General features: G+C 32.2%; 1 protein-coding gene across 1 annotated transcript in view; it reads left to right on the top strand.

The window, feature by feature from the left end:
• The first annotated feature begins 6581 nt into the window (after positions 1–6581).
• LOC118201748 (lamin-like) overlaps positions 6582–21465 on the top strand; it is a 42397-nt gene continuing 27513 nt past the window's right edge. Inside the window, exons 1-3 of the mRNA XM_085812596.1 lie at positions 6582–7083; positions 17743–17875; positions 19698–19847. Coding sequence (XP_085668722.1) covers positions 6683–7083; positions 17743–17875; positions 19698–19847 — 684 coding nt within the window. The 5' untranslated portion in view covers positions 6582–6682. The remainder of the gene's footprint in view (positions 7084–17742; positions 17876–19697; positions 19848–21465) is intronic.

Genomic DNA, 21465 nt, shown 5'->3' with positions numbered 1-21465 from the left:
CTTAATTGCGTTACCTTATGATTTAAATAATTAACTGAAAACAAAGTCACAGTAAAATAAGCCTGCAAGTGATTAATGTTAAAAATTAAAAGTATAGTGGTGGCTAACATTCAAGTCCTCCTATGTAATTCTTTATTTTAAGTAGTATAAATATCTTTTGAGGAGAGTACTGAATTGTCTGAATGTCATTTTAAAGGTTTTTAGCACTGTAAAGAAGTGTTTTTTTTTTTTTTTTTTCTTCACATTGCAGGTAGTCTATTCCTGCCAGAATACAAATTGCTGTTTGCAATGATTCTTCTATGTATCATGATTTTTTGTTCTTACTTATACTAACAATGCTTGCCGTTCTCTGGGATATAAGATCTTTCATTAAACAGCATTGTAAATAGCAAGTCCACAAAGTGTCACTTTCAGATGTAGTGTAAGATCTTTAAATTTTACATTTTCTAGCTATTCGATTTATATTACTTCAAATTTAATTTTTCATTTCTAGAGATTTATTATTATCAGTTGGCATTCATACATATTTTTATTTAAGAAAAGAAGTTAAATATCTATTTCGATTTCAAAAGAACGAATAGAGGGTGGACTCCCTGGATCGGCGTGTATTGAGCTGCCAAAAATTATTACGAATGAAAACTCTGTAACTAATACATAAGAAATTCAAATAAGTAGTGCTTTAAATGGACGGTAATCTGCATTGAAAATCAGTATCGTATTATGAATCTTTTCTCAATGGATTTTCCCCGTATTAAATTCTCAACTGGGAAGAATGTATACAGATTTGAATCGCAAAATGATATTTCGATAAATATTTTCGAGTGATTGAAAAATATGCTTTGTTTCCTCTACTGATTAGAAACAGAGAAATGAGCATGTTAATTAATGATACCTAACAAGTACAATAACTAACTATTACTTTTTGAAAATTCATCTCGGCTTGTATCTAGACATCTATCTAAACATAATAAATAAATAAAAATATATATGTGATAATTGTTTTAGCATTTTTCGACTGAAACTCTTAATAAACATGTGTTATATATGCAGTCTTTTGACTGCATCACAAAATGGTCTGCCAGTTTGCCTCAGAAGCATCTTAAGTATAGTGTATTAGAATCAAATTAACAATCAATTACCAAACAAAAGTAAAGTCTTCTTAATTGGGCCGTTTCCCCGTATGTTTTCCGCTTCACCCTAGCTGTTCTTCTTTAAACAATATTTACTTCTGTTGGCATAATAAAATGCCGCTTACATCCTTAAAGGATCCAAATTGTTGCCACCAAGGCTGTTCTCCAAGCAATAGCAAAAAGTGCATATAGTTTGTTATTACATTTGTTATGAGCGTGCCTTTTACAAACCGCCTGTAATATATCCGGTTCCAAATGCAGGAAAAATACACATGAGCGACAGAATATGTACATGAGATGTATCAGAAGTCAAAACTTATAGCTGCTTTAAACGAAGAGGAAATCCGCATTCTATGAGCTCTCTAGCATTTGGTATTTATTTGGTGACGAATCTGCAGCAAACTGAAAATTACATGGTCACTGTCCGTGTCTGCAGAACTGCGTATAATCAGTGCAATATTTTTCACTTGTAGTATTTCGTTGCTTGTTAGGTATAATGTTCATCACTGAAGACGGTAAAGGGAAAATTTTATGTCGTTTATCCAGAAGATACGATTAAGTGCCCGATTTTTTTAATTCCTAGTATGTTGTGGCGAGCAACATAGAAAAATTAACGCGTGAAGAATTCATTCACATAAACTCTTCATTTTTTAAGTAACTATAAATTTACGTAAAAGCGTTTTCTCCTCAGATTATATGAGTGGAATTAAAAGATGAGATTTGCCTTTGCTAAAAAGACTATTTACAGTTACATTCTCTTGAACAGGAAAAATCATTAGCCGTATAAATGAAGAGAGCATTATGTCAACTGATTACAAATACGCGAAAATAATATGGGATGAAATTAATATTTAAATTCTTGGAAAGTATTCTAAATAATATTGATGAACATTTCTGAAAACTTTCGAGAAGTATATATGTTACTTAAATCCCACTATATTAGCCCCGGACTTTCTTGACATGCCGCAATAAAAGGAACTAAAAATAAAAAACTATGCGCGAATTACAAAATGTTTTCAATGATTGAGGAAGAATAAAAAGGTCATATCTCAATGGTCTAACAAATATGCTTTTACAAACAACAAATGCAGTCCTTACAACCCAAATATCTCCTACATTTAAAGACAAATTATATATATATAATATTTATACGAAGAACCAAGAAAGTTCGTGCGGTTTTCGTCACTCATCAAAAATGGCCCAGGAAAATTTTAAATACCAATTTTATTCTTCAAAATAATCACCATTGCCTTCAGTTGCATGTTCCCAATGAGACACATGCTTATAAATGGACTTTTTGAAAATAAAATTCCTTTTCACTTTCCAAAAATTGTGATACAGCTTTGTCATATCTTCGCGTTTTTGGAATTGTTGTTCCTGGACAAAAACAAGTAATAATCCGATGCGGCAATGTCCTGGGAATAGGGTGACTGAGCCAAAACTTCCCGGTCAGGTGTTTTGAACACCTCTTTGGTTGCTTTTGCCATATGAGGTCTGGCATTATGGTGGAGGAGGAGAACTCATCTTCTGTTGACCAATGCTGCCTGCTTCTGGAGCTGTGTGGCTAAATGTTTTTAACTGCGATGAGTAGATTTCGGCTCTGGATTTTCCACTTTCTAGATATTCATAGTGAACTATGCCAGCTCTGTTCACCAAATACACAACATTAGTTTCTTTTGGTGAATGTCCGATATAGCGACCAAAGAGACCTAACCAGAAGTCGCCAACGATGTTTTCTCTTCCTGTTATCCTACATGATCCCTTTTTTATGGCATGCCAAGATTTGTTCCAGGAATATAGCTTTATTAGGCGCCGACAACAAGGTGAAGCAAATGATCAATCGTTGGAGCTTGTTTTCCTCGGACAGGACATGAAGAATTCCCTTGTTTAGTTTACATGTAATCCCACAGTTATGAAGATGTGATTGAATGGTTTCGTGAGATACTCTAAAACTGTGTGCAAGCTACTGGCAGGTTATTTAGGATTTTTCTTGATTTCCTCCTTTAACATGACTTTGAGGAGGTTGAAATGACGAGCAACAAGAGGCTTGTCTTCAAACCTCACATGTTTGGAAGAAAATCGGCTGAACAATTTTTGAGCGGTTCGTTCATACACTGACATCTGTCCAAACATGGAGCATATTCTTTTAGAGAACTCTGCAGCCTTGTACTCCTAAAGCAAAATATGTCTCAAACTTTCGGAAGAACTGTTTGGAACAATTTTTCTGCTTTGTCACCACAGCCAATCACCACAGATCGCTTTGGGGTTCGCACAGGGAAAACTGGTCCCCCAGTACAAACAAGCTGATAGCTGATTGGTTGCAAACGAACAACTTGCAATTTTTTGGAAAGGAAGGAAAAAGTAGCAGGTCTTTCTTTCAATAGTAAACCAGGCAGAAAAATTGTCCGAAACAGTTGTTCGTGTGAAACAAACGCCGTGTGATATGAGCCTTAACGTTTCGCACGGTAGAGGCGCTTGAGGATTTAAGCCGTTATCACATTAGCTGTTTGTTGCCGGGACAAAACGTTTGTAGCAACAGTTCTGAGAAACGGCCTTTGGCGAAATAGGGTTACCATCTTCACTTGGCAAACAGGCTGAAAGCCAAACAAGAATCAGTTATCGCTCAGATTGGCGAAAGTGACGTTTCCTTTCAAGTGACATTCGCTTCTTCGTGTTGTTTTGTATCGCTCACACGCTTTTCGTTTTAAACTTTATTGTTAATAATGGAAGATAATAGAAAGGGGATTGCTATTAAGTTAATCACTTTGATCTCCACTCTGGCACTTCGTGTAACAGATAAACACACTTCTGGTTATAGCAATCAATTACATCAGTAATAGCCAAATTCTGTATACACTCTAAGAATAGTTTAAACACATGTGCTGGATAAGTCTATTTATCACACATCGCTTATGTGTATTTTCTGTTGTCTGCATTTCAATGAAAATTTGATGGCTCACTGGAAAATTTGTGACCTGGTGAAAGCATTTTCTGACTAACTTTATGGCTCATAATTACTGTTCTGTCCATTCAAATGACAAAAATCTATATGGCTGATATTTACCTCCTCACAGCCAGCAGATACTATTTAGCAAAATGATGATCAAATAAAGCATATGAATACATGAGCAATCAAACATGTGTGAGTTGTTTACTGTCCCATAGAACACTCGGTAATATACCTAAAACACATTAATTATACCAACTCTAGAAATTAGGTGTTCACATCATGAGTTTGTTTTATGGTTTGATTTATTGAGATTACAGCAAAGCACACTAGGGCTATCTGTCTAAGGGAAGGGATGCCTTCGGGGAGGACTTTCTAAGGGAAACTGGCTCGTATACACGTTACACATGGGGAAAACCACGAAAGCTTCCATTCAGCCAGCCCGTTCGCGGGATTCGAACCTCGGACCGAACTACCAGTGTTCAGCGACTTTACCGCTCGGCCGCTGGTGGGCTCAGTTGGTTTTATGTGATTACCGCAAAGCCTCGAGGGATAATAACAGGAGGGATCCCTTTGTAGAAGATTTTTTAAAACTGGCTCGTATACCAGTTACAAATTGGGCAAACCAAGGAAACGTCATGTAACCAGCCCGTTCGCGGCATTCTAACCTGAGACAGAACTACCAGTGTTCAACGACGCTTTGGCCACTAGTAGGCCCGTGCAGTTAATTGGAAAGTGCAATTCATTATGTAAACAGACATGAAGGTGATAATCAGTTGTGCGCTGTTTTAAGTAATCAAATGTTATAAATGCACAGCTGTTACATTTCTTATTATTTATTAGTCATGTTTTTATTACGTAGATCATACGTATGATATAATTATGAATTAACCCAATAACAAAATGTGTACACTCTTTAGTATTTAAATACTCATCAATTATTTTTCAACTGATTATTACATACCCATAATAATTTGCAAAGAACTAATAACTATAGTTGCTGCCAATTACATAATCGTTATCTGAATTAAAAGTAACTTCAAATATACTTCTTGGCAATGTTCATTTTTGTATTCATACCTACATATATATATATACACACATCTAATAAGTCATATATTTACATTCAGATAGAGAGATGCGATGTTTTAGAAATTGTTAATATATATTTATTAGTATTAATGTAATGAATAAGATTTATATTAATGAATGTATATACAAATGTTTTTCATCATGCATAATGATAAATCCATAAATTTTCAATGTTTCAATATGTAGCATTTCCAATAAAAGTATAGTTTCTAATGTATTTATAATTCAAAAAGTATTTCATTAATAACATGAAAATAATAGACAAATTTAATGAGTATTCTCATTATTACATAAGCTATGCTTTTCTTTTTATGCATCTTTTATGCTGTTTAAAATGTGTCACTGATTATGCAGTTAACAATTTAAAAGATAAGTAATTAGGAGAAAAGCCGCGCATATACAAACGGATTTTAAAAAATTATTCAACTTAAATTTAAGAAATAAAATTCTATTATATAACAGTGTTATAATACACGATCAGCACGAAATACGACAAATTTGGCCAACTTTTGGCTACGAACAATTTGTAAGCAAATCCGAAATGCAAGAACGTCGTAAAATAATGTCAACTCTGAAATTTCTACGATTATATATTTAATGAATATATACACATTTAAAAAAATGACTCAGGCAGTTGTATTACAACAAAACAGCAATAATTAAATCGGCCTCTATTTCCACCGTCCATTACTTCACAGTGAGAGCCATCACCATATTGAAAGTTACCTAGATCCTTCACTCTCGTATCGAGATCTCGTCGCATGGTAGGAGGGTCCGGCCCAAGGTCATTTAAACGATCTTTAAGTTCGATCCTACGCATTTCCTTGGTACAAACAGGACACTTATAAGACTGCTAAGTAAAGCTTCATTTCCACACCAGTCAATTATTTTCGTGACTTTATATCAAATTTTGAGTAAAATAAATAAATAATATTTAAAAAGTATTTTTTTAAAATTATTTTTTAATATTTATTTATTTATTATTATTAAAAAAAATTTTTTTTTAGCTCTGAGAACGTACGCAAATACATTAGTAACAAGATTCAAAACGAGTAGACTAGTGTATTAGGGGTATTTATGCAGTCGACGCAGTATAAAGTCAGCATATTTATACAATCCACGAAGGTTTTATGCTCCGTGATGCAATCGTATATTCTGAAATTCCATACACCTATCCAAATCTTTATTCATAAAGCAAAACTGCTATTTAATAAATTTAAACTCGGTATTCTAATTTATTAAGTTTGTAATGAACAGCGAAAATGAATTTAAACATTATTTCGGAAGAACGTTGAGTTGTAATATATTTTAACAAGTGGATTCGTTAACAATCCTTCCATAAATCATCTCTCTGTCATTTTTTTTTTTTTTTTTTACTTCGCTATTTTCTTTGAAATATCATAGTGGCAACTGTCAGTTTAACCGCCAGAATAGCCATTTTTGCATCGTGTGGGGCGCGGTTTGACCGGCATCTGTATTGTTGATATTTACTATTGATTAAGTTATTTACAACATGTCTTCGAAAACTAGAAAGTCCACAGCATCTGTATCTACGCCTCAACAACCTTCTTCTAGCACTCCAAATGTACCCGGCAGCAATCCTGAGAAGAGTTCACCGTTAGGTGCAACTCGAATGACCCGAATGCAAGAGAAATTGGAACTTCAAAATTTGAATGACCGTTTAGCTACATACATTGATAGAGTGCGATTTTTAGAGACGGAAAATAGTCGGCTGTCTCTACAAGTGCAAACCAGTCAAGAAACTGTAACTCGAGAAGTGAGCAATATAAAATCTCTCTACGAAAATGAATTACTGGAAGCAAGGAAAGCTCTTGATGAAACCGCCAAAGAGAAAGCTAAACAATATATTGAATTAAATAGCTTGAGGAATAGTTACGATGAATTATCAACAAAGTAAGTGATTTTAAATTATTAAATGCACCTATATAGCTAATGGCAGTAAATTTTATATCTAGGTTGTATATCTGAATTTGAAATGTGATGTTTTAATGAACTGGAAAACTTAAATGGCGTTTTCCCGCCAGTCCTTACTGCATGTGTATTTTTCTCCCATAAAGTGTGTATAAGAGGTAAACAATGTTATTTCATACGGTTGGATTTGGTAAATTTTTAGTGGTTTAAAATATGATTAACCTAAGTAAATAGCTGTGTAGTTTTAATATTGGTAAGGTCTTTAGTTTAATCCTAGTATCCGGTGTACACGGGATTTGGCTGCTTTTGGCAACTTTATGATGAGCAGTAAAAACGGGACATAAACGATGAGTAGTAAACGGGTCATTTAAAGAATATATATAGTTATATATAGTATATATTATGTATATACACACATAGTATATAGTGTATAGTATATAGACGTTCTTTGGATCATTTTTGGTGTTGGCGATAATTTTCAAAATAGCGCCAAGGCTGCACCGTATACTAGGATTTTACCGAATTCCATAAGCAGGGTAAGTTGGCGTCAGACTATTTTGGCCTTAAAATTTTCTAGTTCTGCTTAGTGTCACAATAAAAAAGAACTACTATTTTCACATGTGATTATTTTATGTTTCTAAAATTCTGGGTTTTATTAAAGCATTGGAAATAATATATTTAAGGGTGCCCCTTGACCATTGGCTGCCAAGGCACAATTTCACAATGACCGCTATACAAGACCAAAATGACGAGTCAAAGAATTGCACAAACTCAGCACTGCTCACTGACTTGACTTTGTCCATGTACTCATATATCTATTTTTACTTAAAAATCAAAGGTGCACTCAATTCTACACTAGAGCCAAACAATATATGTATAATCTCAATAAATTACATTTTAAATCAAACAATAAAATAACATAAAAAAGGAAATACATCTTATTGTATCTACGCACTACACAAAGGAAATATCCACTTACCTTATTTAGAAATTTCTGTGTGTTCAGTCTATGGCACACAAAAAAATTTCTTAACAGCATCCAAAAACTTTCCTCAAAGCATGTTACCTTTCTAATGGAATGCTTTATATGGTGAGCATTTAAACCTTTCTTGGGACAGCCATCTGAATGATCTTTACGTTTGACCATACGTATTTCCGTACAAACAGGATATTTATAATTCCGTTGAATTACATCCAACAAAGTTTCTTTTCTTCTGTCCTCAAGCATTAAAAAGAAAAAAAAAAAAAAAAAAACCCACCTTCTGCTGTCTTATTCTATTCCACCAAGCATCCACTTTATCGTTGGCAGCCATTTTACAATGCAAAGCATACAATACACGATGTACTTCCTAACTGAAATCCAACAGATATTTTACTATCAGTCACCGCAATCACATCATAATAGGGTTTCCATAACATTCAACTACTCAGGCTACCTAAATGAAACAACTTGGCGATAATCCAAGGGGCACCCCAAAATGTAGCCTAACTAAAAGAATTTAACAGTGTAAACACATTTCATTATTACTACAGAAGTTCATGATCTCTGATAGACACTCGTGATATCTCTCGACAATCTTTAATCATCTATACAAATAACTTGATAAAATAATCTAGGCAACGCCTTTTGCAAGGACACACCTATGATGAAATGCTGGTTCCTTTTGGTAAATATAGTGAAGACACAATACTATCACACTGAACCTTACTAGACGACAACATGAAGTGAAGGTGACCAGCATGGCATGTAACATTTTCTTGAAAGAAAAAAAAAATATGCAGAGAACACAATAACAGGCTCATATTCTGTGGATTGCCTGAGCTCATGAAGTATGGCATAGTTATGCTAATTCTTGATCCACAATTCCACAAGACAATGAAATGAATGGCATAAATCTTTTTCTACTTTTTTGCACCATGTGCTAGACCATTCTAGTTCCATAAAAGTTATTTGCAAAACAAAATCACAGAAACATACATTAATGTTTACTTGCTGTTATGGTGTTATTGGTTGATCTTTACAATATGGTAACTGGTAGTTTGGCGACATTTTGGAGGCGATAAAGGTTACTACCTGGGACTTTGGTAATAATGTGAGCAGTACTCAGTTCCGATTACGCATTATTTTGCGTGAGGGAAATGAGAGATCATGGGATATGTCATGTGATATTAATGGACGAATTACGGTTCTTTAACCGGAAAAAGGGGGAAATCGGGAAAAAATGTGGAAATTTTGTATTTAGCTTTATTCTGTGTTGTGTGAAACAGTGTTGTTTAATTTTTGGATCCCAGGGCCCTAACTAAAGTGAATTCGAAATGGGTATTTAGGCATTGTGATAAAGAGAAGTTTGCTTTTTATTTAGCGGAGGAAGTATGGAGGAAAAATTTGCAGAAAAAATCTTTCAATAATTTTATTGAATGAATTAGAAAAGTGTATCTGCCACGTAATCAAGATTCTGAAGAAGATTAGGTAAGTTAGTATTTTTAATTATTTGAGGATATTATTTTTATGCATTGTTCTAAATGTAGAGTGGAAAGGAATTTGGTATTATTGGGAAAATTGTTATTAGCAATGATTTAGTTTAAAGTAATTAGGATTGTAAGGTAATTTTTATTAATTTAATGTATGTGCTCATTTATATTTTAAGTAGTGTTTTTGAATTTAATTATATTTTAATGAAATGATAGTTATTTTGTGAATTTTATGTTTGTAGGAATTTGGTATACGTTTTAGTTGAACTAAACGTGCATGGAAATAATTTAAATATTTGGTATTAAGTATTTGTAATGCTTGCGGTATGAATTCGTTGGTGACGTTTATAATGTAATAGATGATTTAGAGGTAAAAGTTTTTGGATATTTTATTTATTTTATATGTGGAAATGTTCATATTTGTAAAGTGTAAATACTTTTTCGCGATCAGGTAATTTCATATATGTTCTTTTTACCGGGTTTAAAGACTGAGAAAATTGTCATGTATTTTCGTGAAATTTTTCTAATTTATGAGAAAAAAAGCAGTGTACATGGTTTAGTGATATTTTAATTAAATGATAGTTATTTTGTGAATTTTATGTTTGTAGGAATTTGGTATACGTTTAAGTTGAAATAAACGTGCATGGAAATAATTTAAATATTTGATACTAAGTATTTGTAATGCTTGCGGTATGAATTCGTTGGTGACGTGTATAATGTAATAGATGATTTAGAGGTAAAAGTTTTTGGATATTTTATATGTGGAAATGTTCATATTTGTAAAGGGTAAATACTTTTTCGCGATCAGGTAATTACACATATGTTCTTTTTACCGGGTTTAAAGATTGAGAAAATTGTCATGTATTTTCGTGAAATTTTTCCAGTTTATGAGAAAAAAGCAGTGTACATGGATATAGTGAAGAGTGTGCGCAATGCCATTTTTGTGCAATTCTGGGATTTTTTTTAAGTAAAAATAAGTCGGCGTGTACATGGTTTATGTGTATGTGTTATTTTGAAAAACGGTAAGGAGTATGGTATTGTGCACTTTTTCCCAATTTTGCAGTGAATATTTGTCATGATTAAGCAGTTTTGTTTGATAAAATTTCTAGCATAAGTGTAATTCGGCTAGTAGATTGTTGGAAGAAGTGTTCAGTAGATAAAAAGAAAAGAAACATGTCTTTACTTCGTGAAGACAAAATGGCGACGGGGAAAAAAAAATAGAGGGTTGCTGTAGGAGAGTTGGTTGCCAAATTTTCGCCAAAAAATCGCCAAGTTACCGTAATGTAAAGATCAACCGTGTTATTTTCTTTTACTTTTAGACAGATTTAGAACTGAAAGCCACAACCATTAGCGAGATATCCGGCACAGAAAGAGCAAGGCCGAAGCCTCATTTCTCGTAGTAGCATCTGTCTAACAAAAGAGACAAAGAACTGGTTGGGTGGGAAATTATTTACCTACTTTCAGCTATTTCGATGACGGGGGAAAGTCCCCGAGTGGTGACAGAGGGAAGATGTGCGATTTGGAGCTTCGCAATTAACAAATGAAATATTTACAAGGATACAAATGGGGTCTCAACCCTCATATTGAAAAGCTTCTCTACACGATGGTCACCGAAAAAATGGTCTCATATGCTGCTGCAGTATGGGTCAACCCCATGCAGGGGCGAAAGATCAAACATCTGTCTTCCATCCAAAGGCCATTTGCACTTAACACCACTCATGGATATTGCAGAACGGCCTCAGATGCAATCAATGTTTTAGCCAGACTACTCCCCCTGCATATTCGTGTAGAAGAAGAAACTTCCCGGCAACTCGTCAAACAATTACGTAGGCCTGCAACGTTTTCAGAAGACATCATCCTTCCTGAAGAGTAGGAAGCACAGGCCCCCCCCTTCCCATGTACACATCCACCCCTCACAGAAGGTCGTCGAGGTGAGAATACGATTAAACACAACATTTCCTGATTCACATGTACATACAGAGATCTATATTGATGGATCAAAAACTGATAACAACACAGGCAGTGCATTTATAGTTCTACAGGACCAATCGAATATTTATCAATGGAAAGGTCAGCAACGCACTAATAATAGTGTATTTCAGGGAGAGGCAGTGGCAATTGCGCACACAATATGTTACCTACAGGAACAGCAGATTACACCTGCAGTGATAAAAACAGACAGCCAGTCTTCTTTATATGCTATCAACAACCTGGAATACTACTTCCCAATTATCCAGCAGATACTACGAAATCTAAGAGACCATCCAGAAATTCATATCTCGCTGGAATGGATAAAGGCCCATGTCGGTCATTATGGCAATGAGCTTGCTGACAGATTGGCTAAGAAAGCTGCCAATGGATAGGCTTATGAACAAATTAATATCCCATGGCCCATTTCTCACCTTAAAAGATCTCTTTGACTTAAGGCCATAGGTCAATGGCAGGAAGAATGGGAATCGAGCCAAACGAGCCGCCGTACACAATATCTCGCGTACGTTGATACAACTTGAACAATCATATTTCTCAAGAATTCAAACATAGTAACTGTTTTATACAAATTAAGGTCATGCAGAAGTGTTTAACCCTCTGAGCGTTACGGTTTAGCCCTGAAAGTTCAAAGTTCCTCAAAATGTCATGAATATGTGATATTTTCCTGCTTTTAATTAAAAAAATGACTCTCATTTTGTATCTTAATTCTTTTTCTTCCAATATACATCCAAACCGATATCAGATACATTAAAAACTAGCAGAAATTTTCTTGTATAATGAATATAGAAGGCAGCTTTCTATGTGGAATTTTCCGGCCGTAACGCTGAGAGGGTTAAGCATATCTGTGGTGTAATGATGCAGTCAATTAATGTATAGTTACTGATATGCATTCTTGAATGTATTGGATATTATGCATGTCTCAACATGCATTATTTGACAGTGTTAACTTTGACACAGTGTTTTCTGACATACGTGTTTTACTGCATGCTAAATTATTCTTGAGTATATGTTTGTATTATGGGTACTACTTTGGTAGACGTTTGCACGGAGTTTTTGGCGATTTACGTTGGCACGATTTTTACAAATGTCAGCCATCTTGAAAAACGCTGTTTTTACGCATAGTAAGTACAGTCAAAAGTCGTTAATTCGGACACCCATAATCCGGACCTCAAAGCTAAAAACTTTCTGCGCATGCGCCGTGTTGACACATGCGCATAGGCATTTACGCGTGCGCATAAGACCTTTACTACTGCGCATATTCGTGTGCGCAAGTGCAGAATACGTTTTCGCGTGCGCATTTAACGTATAACGGACGGTATAAGCTAAAATTATACAATTATCTGTTTCAGTTAATGTTGATGCTTGCGTTATTCCTTAATCTTCGAATTGGATGCAGCTTATTATTTTTTGCAGACTGTAAGAGCAATTTTATAAAAGTAAACTTGAACTTTCGATTATGTCAATTTCCGATTCTGGAGCTCCCAAAGGATCTACAAAACGAAAGTATGTCTTGATGTCCGTCAAACAAAAAGTGGAATTGCTGCAAAAAATGGATAAAGTTTTTAGTAAATTTTGATACCCTTTAGATCATAATTGTTCTTTATTTCCTAAAATACGGTTTAATATTTTTAATTTTAGAATTTGTGCATGCCATTTTACGAGATTTAAACTGATGATCTATAATCCGGAAAAATCGATAATCCGGAATCACCGAAGTCCCGACGAGTCCGAATTAACGACTTTTGACTGTATTCGAAACTTTAAAAAAATAAATATTGTTAAAAGTAATGGATTTTTTTTGTTGAAAATGTCGTTTTTTAAGATGGCAGGCAAGTGCGAATAAATACACTTACTATGAGTATAAATTACTAAAGTAAGGTTATTATTACTTTCATATAGCAAAGAAGAGAATAAAAACACCGCTATAAAAACATTGTGCCAACGTTTAATTAGATTAAAATATTACTGAAATTGAATATCAAATTAAAAACCATCATACCAACGTTTAAAAGAATTAGAATATTTTAAAATTCAAATACTGAAAAATAGAAGAATATGCATTTTTTTTAGTCATTTAACCTGTTGTTTATTGATAAGTAACACAAAAAAATCAGAATCATAATTTATATAACATCTTTGAAGGAATTCAAAGATATGAATTAAATTGAACATCTTTGAAGGAATTCAAAGATATGAATTAAATTTTAAAACAGCGCGGAAATGCACAAATTCACATTAACCGATCAGGGAGCTGATTACAGCTCATTAATGCACAAATATTCTATAACCAATCAGAGAGCTTATTACATCACACCTAGAATTAAAATTATTTAAAAATTCATACATAATAAAATAATTTTTTAAAAAAATGCAAAATTAAATTGTATTTTAATATTTAACAGCCATAAATAATGTTTAAAACATTAGTTTAAATTTATACGTATTAAAACCAATTACTTTTAAAGTAAGGTGACGTCATTCATTACATCATCCACAACATAAAATTTCATAAAATATGATAAACAATAAAATTTTTATTTCAAATAAAAATGCAAAATTAAATTGATTTTTAATATTTAGAAGCCATAAATAATATTTAAAATGCGGAATTTATGTACAATAAAACACATTATTTTTTAAATAAAATGACAATAATGTATCGGTTACCATAAATAACTTATCTAGCAATGGGTTTACCATAAGTTGTATTACTCGCCAAAATCCGTGCAACCGTCTACCAAAGTAGCACCGTATTATGTATAGCTGTATGAATCTTAGTCTGCTACTATTATATGTTTCTGCAACAAGCTGTACAGGCAAGTACTCTTTCTGTATGTTTTAAGATTATGCAAAGTGTTAAATACACCTATGATGTAATAGTCTACTCATCCAGTATTTCATTTGTGAAATAAATTTTGTGTCCATATAATGCTAATTTAGTATGTTTGCATATAGCATTTAAGTCAGACATGTACTTTCACACATTAAATTATTTGAATTTGTACCCTGTATTGTGCATAGTAATCATACGTTTTGTTGCGACACTGTTTCATCTTGTGTATTTTTATATCTTGCTACATGTACAGCATTTAGAATTTTTTAAAAAACTCTTTTCGAGGAGGCAATTACCTCATATAGCTTATGTAAGTAAGCATACTTACATATTTTTTATGTTAACCTAACCACAGAATTATATCGTTTTATATCTATGACATCTTATAGTACCTGAATAATACACACCTGTATTGTATCAAAGATAACACTATTTGTGAGATTATATGCAAGATATGTATATATGGTTGATGTTTGGATTATAATAACTTGGCGATTTTTTGGTGAAAATTTGGCGACCAACTCTGCTACAGCAACCCTCTACTTTTTTTTCCGCCGCTATTTTGTCTTCACGAAGTAAAGACATATTTCTTTTCTTTTTATTTACTCAACACTTTTTCCAGCAATCTACTAGCCGAATTACACTTATGCTAGAAATTTTATGTAACAAAACTGCTTAATCATGACAAATATTAACTGCAAAATTGGGAAAAAGTGTACAATCGCAAACTCCTTGCGCGTTTTTCAGAATAGCACATACACATAAACAATTTACACGTCGACTAATTTTTATATAAAAAAAATCTCAGAATTGCACAAAAATGGCATTGCACACACTCTTAACTTTATCCATCTACACTGCTATTTTCTCATAAATTACAAAAATTTGCAGGAAAATTTTCTTAATCTTTAAACTTGGTAAAAAGCACATATATGAAATTACCTGATCGGAAAAAGTATATACCCTTTCCAAGGATGAACGTTTCCACGTATAAAATAAATAAAATATCCAAAAGCTTTTACTTCTAAATTATCTATTATATTATAAACGTCACCAACAAATTTATACGCAAACATTAAAAATAGTTACAAATACTTAGTGTCAAATATTTAAATTATTTCCATACACGTTTACTTCAACTGAAACGTATACCAAATTGCTACAAACATAAAATTCACAAAATAACTATAATTTAATTAAAATATCACTAAACCATGGACACCTCAACTTATTTTTACTTAAAAAAACATCCCAGAATTGCACAAAAATGGCATTGCGCACACTCTTTACTATATCCATGTACACTGCTTTTTTCTCATAAATTAGAAAAATTTCACGAAAATGCATGAAAATACTCAACGTATACTACTCAAACGTATTCCAAAATACTACAAACATATAACTCAGAAAATCAGGATCATTAAATTAAAAACACTACTTAAAATATAAATAAGCACATACATTAAATTAATAAAAATTAGATTACAATCCTAATTACTTTAAACTAAATCATTGCTAATAACAATTTTCCAATAACACCATTTTAATTTATTTACTCCTTACATTTAGAACAATGCATTAAAAATAATATCCTCAAATGATTATGGCATCTAACAGAAAGAAATTGCTGTAGCAACCATATGATGTTGCTAAGTTGTAAGAATGCCTTATAAGCTGCAGTTTTTAATGAATAATGAATGAATTTTTTCCGAGTTTATAATCTGGTCTCGGGACTGTGGGACTTACCATACAAAGAAGGTGATGCAATTAATTTCTTACAAAAGTATATATTACCGAGTAACCCTTTGTATTCCACGTTTTCATGAAAAAGTTGGCCATATTCTGCAGCCTGAATGTATTTTCTGCAGTGTTGTATATTTTTGAATATAAGCTAATTTGTGTACAAGCTGAAAATATTTTTTTCTTTAAGAACTTACTCAAAATTCCAAACCTCTTCATAAGCCAAAATTGGAAGGGAAGAGAAAAAAAGGCAGGACTTAAATGAAAGCTAATATTGCTGTAATCTCAGTATTCTTTTCTTTTTCTCCCCATAACTATAATATATCGATGCTAAATTATATCAGCATCTATGCTATTAATATGCTAAAGGTTTTAATAACAAATGGTAGTACATTAAGAATCTATTTGATATCTATGTGAGTGACCACTGTGAGAAACTGTTTCTGAAAATGATCATATTTATCAAAGTGCTTGAGTTTTGGGATGTGTATTTAAAGAATATTTTAAAGAGGTTTTGCTATAAAAAGTTTGGTTTCGAAGCTGAATGGAGTGCCTGGAAATTAAGACAGATAAAATAATCTGCAAATTATCCCATTTACTGGACAGTTAGCAGATTTTAGCTGCAGTTATGGATGACTGCATCCTTTAGAATTCCGCAGTAAAAATTGGCAACCATTGCCAAAATTTCACCAGTGGTCGACAGGATAATAAGCAGATACTCTTAAAAAAAATTCTTGTAAAGTTCAAATATGTTCCCAAACAGGTAAAATAGGTGGAAAATTTTCCGAAATTGTTGTAAAGTAAGCTGCTGCTGATAATGTTTTGATAACCCTGTATGAAGTTACGATAATTTTTCGTTTCATTGTTGTTTTGCGTACTATCTTTTGTATCTGTGCTAGTGTTATTTTCGTTTTGACGATGATGCAACAAACCAGTAATGTAAACAGTTTCGAAAATAGAACAACTCATTTTCTTAAAATGAGTAATTATCTCTGCAAGTAAAGGTGAGTGGGGAAGTGAAGACGCACAAAACATTAAAAGAATGCCCCATTGGGTGTAATTTAAAATATGAAAGATTTCAGATTTTATATATTGTATATTTCATCTGAAAGCTTTCAGATTTTTTTTATTAATATATTATTAGTTATTTTAATTATTTAATTATGTTTTTATTTGTTATTAAGTTTATTTAGGTTGTTTGCTTTTATCTGTTTTATTTAAAATCGTGGTTGTTTCTTTAGCTAAACATCTGCAAAAGTAGACCAGAATGATTTCATGTTCATCTAGCGTTGAGCCTAAAATGATTTATTTTTCTATCACATTAAAAATATATATGCTGCAATCAAATAAGCTGAACTATCACCCGAGCAAACATTAACAATTATGGAATATAAACCAGTAGGTGTAGGGTATATTTTCAGTGCTGTTCTAGTGCCTCTTGGGAACCATGTCCTATAATGTAGTTGCAATTATCCAAAATACTATTATATTTTCTACATTTACATGATGAAATTGTTTTTGAAAAGAAAGTTGTGATGTATAAATTGAAATTTAAGTATGAATGTTGTTTTTGGTATTTGTTTTATTTATAATTGTATAATTTTCAGATTAGCTAAGAAGGAGAAAGAATTAGCTGCTACAGAGAAAAGACTGAATTCTGTAGAGTCGCATAATCAGGATCTGCAGTCTAAAATTAATCAGCTTACATCAGAAAAAAGAAAATTTGAAGATACTATTAAGGTTTCACTTGATTTATCTTACTGTATTGTAAAGTCATCTTTCAGTCTGAAAGTTTGTATTAAGCTTTATAGTTATTTTCTGTTGCTGTTTTTACATTTTATTATTTTCTAATTTAATTATGTATTTTCAAAAAAGCAGCTGATGTTGAGTGTTCTTAACCCTTTAACGCGTGGTGGTCGCACCTTGAAACCACCGATTTTCGAATTTGTTTCTCTAAATTTGAAGATACTATTAAGGTTTCACTTATTTTATCTTACTGTATTGTAAAGTCATCTTTCAGTCTGAAAGTTTGTATTAAGCTTTATAGTTATTTTCTATTGCTGTTTTTACATTTTATTATTTTCTAATTTAATTATGTATTTTCAAAAAAGCAGCTGATGTTGAGTGTTTTTAACCCTTTAACGCGTGGTGGTCGCACCTTGAAACCACCGATTTTCGAATTTGTTTCTCTTCTTTCCGAAATTTTTGAGTGAAAATCAACTGATTACTGATCTTTTACCTCTAAATAACACAAAATAACTGCAGCATGAGATGTAGATAGGGGTCCACAAGACTGTCCCATTTAAGCATGGTTTCACCAGAATTTAGGCTTTCTGTAAATACCATAATGCACCATATACAGATTTTACCTATGCACTTACATAATCCATATAAAAGAAAACCAAAATCGTTTCATCAGGGAAAAATTATGGCATGCCTCTGCTTTGTGAGTGAGAGCACGAGTCCTAACACATCATGTTCCAGTTCTCCAATGAACATCGAGTGCTGTTGCATGTGATCTGCCTTATATTAGCTAATCAGCACAAAGCAAGATCGGGGTTGTTATTTCATTCGTCTTGTCTCTGAGTGTTGCGAGTGCACTTGCTTTCAAGAAATAGATTAAGAAATTATGATCTTTTGTTTTAGCTATGTCTGCAAAAAAGGTAAAATAATCATGTACTTTTCAAAAATTGTACACAGAGATGACTTTCCTTCTATTATTTGTTCAAGGAAATGTAATACATGTGTGCTGTTTGTCATTGCGATTTTACGATTTCGCTTGGTGAAAGGGTCGATGTTCTCAAACACGTGTACAGAAAAACACAGACCACATGAGTTCTATTAAAAAAAATTAATTTTCTGTGATGAAAAAAGGACAAAAATGTTATAATGTAGAATGCCTGTCCTCTGCCTTTTTTGCTGGAACACAACCTGCCATTGAATGTAATGGATCATGAATACTGAACGAAAACCGATTAATGTGTTATTTTTTTGTAAAAGACTCGAATAATATTAAAAAAATTTTTTTACATGTCATTATTTTTGTACTGTACATTTAAGAATTTGTAACTAAACTTTCAGATATTAATTAGTAACTGTTTAAAGTTTATTCATTATTAAAAATATATTTTTATCATTTAAAAAGTCTTTTTGTCATTGAAAAAATCTGATTTCTTAAAAAAAAATCTCATGATTTTTGAGTGTCATATGTTGGCAAGTATAGAACTGATGCCATTTTGTTTAATAAACAATCAGTACTCAATTTGCTTAAGCTTTGTCCTTCGTTGAAAAGGCTGTTGTGGATTTCTGCTATTGTTAAGGCCTCCAGTTTTATTGGATTTTACTTTAATTTTCCAATGTATTACTGTTTTGTTACTATGTTCAGATGGTCATATCAAGTCCATTAATACACTTTTTTATGGTGGGATTCCATAATTTTCAAAATAATGGACTGCTGGCTATTTTGTAGAAAGCAGGTCCCAAACTTTCGTCATTTTGTTTCAAAATAAGCCTCAGAGTTTCTTTAAATATAGATGTAGAATCATTTGTTTTTTCATTATAGGACTTAGAAGATGAAAGAAACAGGTTAGCAGCTGAGTTAGCAGAAAGAAAGCGGCAGTTTGATATGAATGTGTTGAGGATTGCTGAATTAGAAAATCAGTTACAGAGTCTGAAAGAGGAACTTAGTTTCAGAACGACCGTTCACGAGAAGGTATAGCATTTCTTTTATAAACGTTATTGAATGTATGTTAGTAACCATCTATGTTTCATAATTTCATGTCAGCATTTTATTTAAATTAATGGTATATGCATTTTATTTAAATTAATGGTATAGTATACTGTTTATACTCAATGTAGTAATCTGTCAATTAGTGTAATTTTATCCTTATTACAACCCTTGTAATAAGCAATCAGTACTCAATTTGCTTAAGCTTGTGTTTACATTATTTATCTTCATTAGTGGTGGCTCATCAATCAGTCAGCATGCTTATTCTTCTCTGATTAATTTAAAAAAATAGGTCCTTAAGCGATAGTAAAGATTTTCTCTTATTGTGAACAGGAAAACTGTTTAATGCATGGTATTTGTGTATTATTATATACACATGAAATCTACTGATGAGCCTGTTTACATACTGTATTCATAAATTAGCAAAAGAAAAACCTGTTGTGAAAATAATAGAGTGTTTCACAAGTTAAAATACTCAGCACCCTCTTGGTGTAAAAATTTTAATTACCATTGCTTTAAAAGGTGCAATGCCATATTAGCGTAAGCTTATACATTTATCATCATTTATAAATCAGGCTTTTAAAAGTTTTCAAGTTTCTTTTTAATATGAACATATTTATTTACTTTTTGAATTATTTCTTTATTGTAAGAGTCATCACATAGGCTTTTAGTGATTTGAGTCAGAGAACTGAATAAGTTGCATATTACAAATATGTTTATTTAATTTGCCATTTTTGATGACTAATCATGCTAGTTGGTTTAATAAAGAAAACAATTTTTTAAAAATGTTTAGTAGAAGGTTTTTTTCCTCCTGTAAATTGGTTTGATTTCTTATATTTGTAAATCTTAACTTCCTAAAAATTGATAATTACTACCTTTAGGATTTTTAATTTAATTTAATTTAAATTTTAATTTTAATGTTTACAAAAATTTTTTTTACTATAACAAAGATAGCAGCTTTACACTCAACTTTACATAAGCACCATCTATATAATTTGAAGAACACACTTACTTCTCTATTACAACACTTTTGCAGACCCCAACACTCATATAGTAGGTAAGTTAGAATTAAAACTTACTATTTACTTGCTTTAAGTATTTTTTAAAATTTGTTATGTAGTATCTAAGTATTTTCTAAATATGAAATTATATTTTTAAATATATATTTGTTTTCTAAAAATTGTAATGAGTTCTTTTTGTTTCTTATTGGTTTATATGGATTATGTCTAGTTCTTTTTTAGTTTCTTTTTATCGATATGCATATTCGTGTCGGGGAGGTTTCTGTAGACAAGGGTTTCTAAAATACATTTCTATATTATTTTTTTTATAAAAAATTAATTAAAAAAAATCTAATTTAATGTTAAAAAAAGTTTAATTCTTGACTTTACTTGCTTATTTCTCAAAAGACTTCATTAGTATTTTCCTTTTTGAACTTTAATTCTTAAATGTTAATTTCTAAGGGAACCACTTTATTGGAATTAATTTTGGTTTTGACTTTTACCCTTGGGTGCATGAATGACGAAACACGAATTGAATGATTGCAGAGTTAGGTTTGGAGGCAACTTCCCCTTGATAAGTCTGTCTCCTGCCTACTCAACGGTCA

This window comes from Stegodyphus dumicola, chromosome 3 (genome assembly GCF_044657685.1).
Source record: "Stegodyphus dumicola isolate Sdum_Otavi_A_Nest chromosome 3, ASM4465768v1".
Taxonomy (NCBI): domain Eukaryota; kingdom Metazoa; phylum Arthropoda; class Arachnida; order Araneae; family Eresidae; genus Stegodyphus; species Stegodyphus dumicola.
Note: the sequence above shows the minus strand (reverse complement) of the source record. Positions and strands in the feature narration are given on the sequence as shown.